This window comes from Rana temporaria, chromosome 1 (genome assembly GCF_905171775.1).
Source record: "Rana temporaria chromosome 1, aRanTem1.1, whole genome shotgun sequence".
In the NCBI taxonomy this organism is placed as follows: domain Eukaryota; kingdom Metazoa; phylum Chordata; class Amphibia; order Anura; family Ranidae; genus Rana; species Rana temporaria.
In genome coordinates this window covers 241,948,786-241,957,230 of record NC_053489.1, presented here as the reverse complement: position 1 = coordinate 241,957,230, position 8,445 = coordinate 241,948,786, and the positions used below count along the sequence as shown (strand labels likewise).

General features: G+C 41.2%; 1 protein-coding gene across 2 annotated transcripts in view; it reads left to right on the top strand.

Moving 5' to 3' along the window:
* The window catches only part of CASTOR1 (cytosolic arginine sensor for mTORC1 subunit 1), a 76,484-nt gene that overhangs the window by 44,363 nt on the left and 23,676 nt on the right, over positions 1-8,445 (top strand). For both annotated transcript variants that reach the window (XM_040351998.1, XM_040352000.1), the window contains exons 4-6: positions 1,509-1,635; positions 6,370-6,493; positions 7,255-7,368. In XM_040351998.1, coding sequence (XP_040207932.1) covers positions 1,509-1,635; positions 6,370-6,493; positions 7,255-7,368 — 365 coding nt within the window. The remainder of the gene's footprint in view (positions 1-1,508; positions 1,636-6,369; positions 6,494-7,254; positions 7,369-8,445) is intronic.

The following is an 8,445-nucleotide window of genomic DNA, read 5'->3' as shown; positions in this document are numbered from 1 at the left end:
AATAATAAATGACTCACAGCTGGGCGGTGGGTAGAGGCAGAGCCATGGCAGCCGCTGCCACTGACAATGATAAGGTTACAGTTTGGAGGCCCGCTGTTAACAAAGCTACAGTTGGTTACTTCTCAGCCAGAAAAAAACTTTCAGAAACGAAACAGGAAAAAATTAAATAATTGCTAGCTTTTTTTTTTATTTATTATATAAAATACATACAATAAATCAATTAAATTGAATTTATGACAATTAATTAGATAAATTTAATAAAATTAAATCAGATTATATTAAATAAAATAAAATCGATCTAAATTGAAAGTCCATGAATAACACCACTGAAATGTTACCGTTCGCAAACTCGTGTGTAAAAAATACATTTGTCACTGAAAGCAGTCAACCCAGTGTGTCCCAGAGAGTCCACGAGCAATTCGCCACAGCATATACTGAGCTTTTACAGGAACTGCAAGCAGGAAGAGCAGGGTAGCCAAAGTAAAAAAAAAAAGTTTATTAAAAACAATAATCGATAGTCCAATATCCTATTTAGGTTGCTCTTATGTGTGTGCAGAACTTAGGATCCCCAGGATGACTCGGCAAGTCTCCTGGCCACTGAGACAGAGAGCCACACTGCACATACCAGGGATGCAGGGGAATCTGAGTGTGTGTGATACCTGTCAGGAGTTTCCAGGTCAGCAGAAAGGCAACAGCCTGCTGGTTAGGCAGGGATCCCTGGGGCAAGAGACTCAGGGCTACGGGCCCCAGATTCGGGGCTATAGCCCCAATAGCCACCCCCTAGCGACACCTCTGATGATAATTATTCAATGAGTGGTTTCCTAACTGTACTCCTGTGAAAACTGTACAGTCGGCCAGCAGAACATAGTGGTGGGGTGGACTGAGACACGGGTTAATTTACTAAAACTGCAGAGTGCAAAATCTGTATAGAAAACAATCTGCTTCTAACTTCAGTTGTTTTTTTTTTTTTTTTTTTATATCCAAAATCATAAGTATGATCTAACCTCAGTTTTTTAACCACTTGCCTCAAGTGGTTGTACCACTGCAGGAGGTACTGTTTTTTAGAGCCGATCGTTCTTGTGACAGCAACCAATGCGACTAAGCAGCCGCTTGCCTGTTATTACAAGCAGCGAGAGGGGTCGTAAGTCACACCCGCAAATGTAAACCGTGTTCAAATCTCACATGTGAGGTATTGCGATCGTTGGCATGAGAACAATAATTCTAGCGCAATACCTCTTTTGTAACTGAAAGGGTAACCAATAAAAAAAACTTAAGCCTATGAAGATTTTCAAGTACCTTTTTAGTTTATCGCCCTTCCACGAGTGATCGCAATTTTAAAGCATTACATGTTGGGTATCTATTTAGTTCTCAAATACCATTTAAGCTACTCTCCCATTTCTAAATAGGTAAAAGCTTTAAGCAATTCCATTTATCTGTTTTAAGACCTTCTCATTTTAAGGTTTTGCCCTGTGTCTAGATGTGATAAAGTCTACTTTCATACTACGCAGGTGCGTGAGGATGATTTGCCTGTGGTGTTCCACACACTTCTAGGAGATATACACATCTACAAGGAAGAAGATGGAGACCTGGTCCCAATTGTGAGCGAAGAAAGCAACGGTGTGAAGACTAGAAACTGTAAGTCAGTAACCAAATCTGTCTCTAACAGTCACCAATATATAATTATAATCCGACTTCATCCATATGGTATCCCAGGAGGGAGCTTTTGTTAAAGTGAGTAATTGTAGTTTGTCACAGCCACTGTCGCTTTTGCCAGTAATAATTAGGGGAAAATACACAGATCAGCCATAACTGTATGACCACTGACAGGTAACGTGAAGAACCTTGATTATTTCATTACAGTGCCACCTGAAAGTCGGCGGGATATATTGGGCTGCTAATAAAAAATTTTGTTCCTGAAGTTGATGTGTTAAAAGTTGCTGTTCATTGGGGCAGCATAGTCGCAGACTAGTCAAGGTGCTCATGCTGATCCATGTCCACAGCCAAAAGAGCCTACAATAGGCATGTGAGCATCAGCATTAGAGAAATGGAGGAAAGTGGTCAGGTCTGATAAATCATGCTTTCTTTTACATTAGGTGGATTGCTGGGTGCATTTGTGTTGCTTACCAGGGGAAAAGAGGGCACCAGTGTGTAGTACAGGAAGAAAACAAGCTGGTGGAGACATTTGCTTTGGGCAATATTCTATTGGGAATCCTTTGGTCCGGCCTGCCATTCATGTGGATGTTACTTGACACGTACCACCAACCTAAACATTGTTGCTGACCAAGTACACTCCTGTTCCCTGGTGACAGTGGCTTCTTTACAGCATGAAATTTCGCCCCACACTGCAACTCAAGAATGGTTTGAGAAATGCAACAAGTTCAAGATGTTGACATGGCCTCCAAATTCTACAGATCTCAATCCATTGAGCATCTTTAGGATGTGCTGGAAAAGCAAGTCTGTTCCATGAAAGCACCCCACCTTGCAACTTACAGGACTTAAGGATACCACAGCACACCTTCAGAGGTCTAGTGGGGTCCATGTCTTGAAGGGTCAGGGCTGTTTTGGTGGTAAAGGGGGACCTAATCAATATTAGGTGATTGGTCATAAAGTTATGGCCTATTTAGTGTATAAAAGCATATAAAATGGTATTTATACAGTTTTTGTCTAGAATTGCATGTATCAACTACATACAGTTATCAAGTTTATCATCTTCCTCACGATGCTTACTGCGTTAAAGCTGAACTCTGGCTGCGGCCTTTCATACTTGCATTGCAAACATTTTGGAACGTTTTAAGTGTATATCTCGTACATGAGGGACAACTGTGGAAGTTGATAATCACTATAGTAGTCAGTGCTACAACAGTGCTCGGCATGATCTTTTGGGCCCTTAGAGTGACCGCCACACTGACCACAGGGGGTAGCTCGTTTGACACTGCCATAATTACCGAATGCCCTGTATTTTTCCAATTAATACAAAGCATTTTCTGATTGGCTGAGGTGGAGAGCATGATGTTCCTTTTTAATGGCAGCATAGTGGTTATTCATTGCACTAGTGAAAACTACTACAGTGATTGTCTGCTTCCACAGCTGTCCCTCAAGTATGGGATATTTACACTTAACATTGGTCCAAGCTTGACCAATGTAAGTATGAATCAGACTGGGACCTGATCTGACTTGCTCATGTTCATCTGTACACAAATCTCTACAAATAAGTGTCTCTACAAGACTTCTGCTTGGCATGATACTGATGCTTTTATGAGGGGGTTAGCATAAATCTGTGCATGTTAAGCCGGCTTCACGTTCAAGCCTAACTGTCCAAACAGACTCCCTTCTGGTAGAAGCAAGTTGTGGATCAAATGGCTGTAGTATTTAAAGCTGGCTTCCACTCATTTTTGTGTTTTATTAAAAGTCTGCAGCTTCAAAAAGTGTAGCTGCTGACTTTTAATAAACACACACTCTCGCCTGTCCCACGATCCACCAATGCGGCTGCCCGAAGAATTCACTCCCTTGCCTCTCCGTGGTGCCGGCATTGCAAGTGTGGGCACCCGGCTGTGACAGCTTGCGCGAGTCGCGCAGCACCTCCTCATTGGTCGGGCAATCTTCTGGGACCTGTGACGTGTCCCAGAAGATTGCAAGGAGGGAGAGGAGAACTTCTTCTCGAGCTGCCGATGATGCAGGTACCCCCCCCCCCCCAAAAGACATGCCAAATGTGGCATATCGGGGGGGGGGGGGACGACTAAAGTGTGCTGCTTTAACCACTTAAATACCAGCACTTTCATCCCCTTCCTGCCCACATTGAATGACAATTGCGCGGCATGCAACATTAAACCAAAATGAAATTATCATTTGATTTACACAAAGCTTTCTTTTGGTGGTATTTAACCAATTGACAAACGCTTCATGTAGATTTACCATATCTACAGGGAAGCGGCCGATCAGCTGATCGGTGAGGCGGAAAATGTGACAGAGCTCGGTATTTGCATATCTGAAAATCATTCCTGATGTACCGACTCCTTTCTTGAGGCCCAAGAATGCAAGGACAGTACAAATGGTCCCTTTTTAGATGGTATACAGTCCAAGGTATTTAGTAAGAGGCATAGCGAGTTTATCACTTTGTGTTCAATCACATTAATAAAACTTTCACTAGGGTTTTAGATACTCTTGTAATGTATGAACGGCACTGCAGCACTTCAGACACAAGCGGGCTATATACTAATTTAATGGAATATGTATAAGTGTTAACATATGTTCAGCTTGTGCACATTACTTTTTTTTCCAAAAGTTCTAAGGCAAATCACTTAGTTCCTGAGAAGGTTGCTTTTGTAATATCTGTGAAATACAAAATACTCATGGCCTTCATCAGGACCTAATATGGCTAATTTAGTATAACATGTGCATAAATAGATGAGGCTCTTGCCTGAAGCAGAGCTCTGACATAGCAGAACTCTCCTTGGCCATTCGTAGACTGCCATGTAGTCTGTGAAAATGAGGGGGGGGGGGATCATGGGACACAGATACACTAGTGCTTCCATGTATGAGGTTTGCAGCTTTCCTATCTAAATCAGACTGGCAGTACAGCAGGAGCTGTACAATCCAGCACAAAGAAAAGTAAAGATTTTACAGTACACAGCAGCACTCTTAACATTTAGTACACCTAAGCAAAGATTGCACATAACTCCACTAAAATACGTTTGTATTAGTTATCACTATTACTTATCCATTGGGTGTTTATGAGCGAGTACATTTGATTAAACTGATCTTACTATCCAGAATCTTGTATATCCTATGGCACTCCCCTATATACCTCTTTATGAAATATTTTAAAATGATGGACCTCCTCTCTTCAAGCTCTTTTGTGTGGGGCAACAATAAGCATAAGTTAAAGTGACAAATACTGAAGAGCCCATCCACTTTTAGATGTACTGCATTACCAGATTTTAATCTTTGCTATATTGCAGCCCAACTGTCTGACTTATCATATTGACAACTCAGATGGCATGTGATTTTCATATTCAAATAAGTAAACAAGCTGGGCTTAGAAATACCCAGTATATACTACCGTATTTGCCGGCGTATAAGACGACCCCCTAATTTTCCAGCTAAAATGTTGGTTTTGGGATATACTCACCGTATAAGATGACCCCCTTCCTACTAGTCTGTCTGGAAGCTAAGGGGTAGCCAGAACAACCGCTGACAGAAACAGGCTTTTTTCAGCTTTTTTCAAATCTCACTGTGCCATTACACATGCCTCACTGTGCCATTGCCTGCCTTGACGATCTCCCTACCTTCTCCTGTTTGCACAGTTTGTCAGGCTGCGGGCATCCATTATTCAAAAGCCGCACCTCCTCCTCAGGCTGTTCGTGATAGGCGGAACAAATATTTTCCCAGCAGAGCCTCTGTTCAGTGTTCCGCCTATCACGGATGTCCTCTCGTTCAAGGCCGAGGATGAAAAGGCATCCGTGATAGGCGGAACACTGAAACGGAGGCTCTGCTGGGAAAATGAGTGTTCCGCCTATCACTGAACAGCCTGAGGAGGAGGGCGCGGCTTTTGAATAATGGTTGCCCGCAGCCTGAACAGACAGGTACCGGCGTATAAGACGACCCCCGAGTTTAGAGAATTTTTTTCACATACAAAAGGTCGTCTTATACGCCGGAAAAATACGGTACATTACGAGGCACAAATAGAAGCTTCATTACTGTAGAACCTGCCAGGACGCTATTCCATTATATGCCCATTTTGGATATTATAATGCTTAAATTGTTTATCCCCATTACATAAATGTACCTCACTCTGGTTTATAACGTCTGTGCCAGAACTGCTTACAGTACCCAAAGCTAATCCTTGAGCCTCTAAAAGTATGTATTTCTTACATGATATAGTCAAGGAAGGAGGAATTAAAATGTTTCAACAATTGTCACATAATGAATGTTAGTTATGTTAATAGACAACAAAAGCACATATCGTATATAAAACAAACAACTTTTTTACCACGTGAAAAACTGTCAATTGTGTTTTTAGATAACTTTCTCCTAATGTAGGAGATGCACTGCAGCCATGGAAACACAAGAGGGCAGTATACTAGTATATTTTATGCTTGGTCACGGTTTTCATGGCATATGCCTGGCAGCACTTATGTACGTACAGATGGTGCACATTACTCTTTTTCCTAAATATTTTGGGGCAAATTGTTCACAACGTTCCTCAGACGGTTGCTTTCGTAATATTTGTGAAACTCAATATACTCAAGCCCTTCATCAGGACACAATATGGCTAATTTGACACTACATGTGCATAAAGGGATGAGACTTTGTTGTAAACTGTGAAGATTTTTTTGGCTCTGCAATGACTGATATGTTTTTCCTTTCTAGCGTGTGATCTTACAGTGCATCCTGTGCAAAGCCCAGGGAACAAGTTCTGTATACTCACCCTGGATCGTGACACTCTACCATCCATCTCCACCATTCTCTTAGATGTCCTCTTCTATTCTCATATGTGAGTGAACAGTGACACTTCTGCCTTTCCAAATGAAGAACCAGTGATCATAAAATGATAGAAAAAGCTTGTACATTTACACTATAGTTGTGAAGAAATGTTATCTTTGTGGCACTACACTAATTGATATTCAGGCTAATGTTCTTTACACTGCCATTTAGCTGCACAATGAGTGGTTATATAAAAATAAATAGACCAGACTTGTTCACTACAGATGAATGCAATGTGCAGTCTGGTAATCCAACCAACAGGCAGCCTTTTCGTTTTCATTTAACAGTCTTAATGTAGTTGCTATAGCTATCTGCTTGTTGCACATCATTGCAGTATGAAAACCTTCTTGTGTACTGACATATTAGTAGAATGGAAAGGTTCTAAACTAGTTACACATTTTGTCTTTTCAACTGATACATGTCAAACAGAAGACAATAACCCTACAAAAAGCGTTCTAAATTACAGTCATCACCTTTAATGCAGATGTCTAGAACTGATTTACTTTAAGGTAAAGTTATGGGACAGAATAAAAATCAAAATGTCATAAATCTTTCCCTGCCATCGAATAAATACTGTAGCACATGACTGAGAACGTTTATGTATTTAAACATGTAAATTAGTATTTTTTTTTTCTTTGTACTAATCTGCCCTTTTAATTTATTTCTTCCATATGTTTGTGGTCAGATATGGCTTGCATGTGTGATCAGATAGGCCGCCTTGGTTTCTATAACATGTGGTATTCCTCTGCTTATGTGTTATTTAATTTCCAGGTCTTGGCATGGCTCACCTGTAACTACACATGACACGGAGTCGTTTCATTTCTTTGCCTTCTCCTTGATAGATGGGTATATATCCATTGTTATGGATACAGAGACAAAGAAGAAGTATGTATGAATTATTATTGCATGATTAAAGATTGTGCTCTAAATTGGGTATCCTCTACAATGTTGTAGTACAAAATGATTGGTCGCACGATTCCCCCATCAACACAGACGGTGCTGGCAGGGGAATCCCTCCTGCTGAGGCATTGTCTGCTTCTAACAGGGGCGGGTGGGGAATGCCGTCCCTGCTGGTAGAAGACGATGATTTTTGCTAGCGGCTATAGCATCCGCTAGCGACATTTGCAAGAGAATCTGGTAGGCTGGTTGTACCCAAGTTGATCGATTGATCAACCTGGTACATTCAGCCTGCCTAATAATGGTTCAAATCTTGGCCAGTTCCTGCTGAACCAGCTGAGATTTGAACCGTATATGGCTGGCCTAACCTTATCCTATAAGCAAGTTAGTTGCCTATTATCTGCTTCTCTGGTGCCCCTTGCCTGACAGAGAAGGGTAACAGCAGGTAGAACGCTGCCTGCAAGATGTGTACTGTATTGGATGTTCTGCATTCTTTAGAGTATGGATTGCCAACCCACCCAGGCAAGAACACAGTCTCTTTCTGTGGCACCCAGTGTAATTCACGGTTCACTAGTCTGTCAATTACAAAGCCTAGTCTGTCGTCCTGCGCTTATAAATCCATGCAGCAGAAAGAAATTTAAAACCCCTGGGTTTCTGACCATGCAGATTTTGGGGATAATCTGAGGTGCGAAGGTGCTAAAATTGGCGCTGCTCTAAGGTGGAAATGGCCAGTGTATGCAGTGTTCCATTTTACAGGCCGGCAGCGAGATACAGGAGGGGCGAGCCTAAACAATTTTAAGGAAAACAGAAAATACCTGTAATACATAGAAGTACCTTCAATAATGTAAAGCTGCTACCTTTTTTTTTAAACAGTGTAAAAATAAAATCAAGTAAATAGGAAAACGGAAGCGAATGCATACGTTAGTAGCGCCCGCATATGAAAACGGTGTTCAAACCACACATGTGAGGCAATCAATTTACTCGGCGTAACATTATCTTTCACAATATAAAAAAAAATTGGGCTAACTTTACTGTTGTCTTATTTTTTTTAATTAAAAAAAGTGA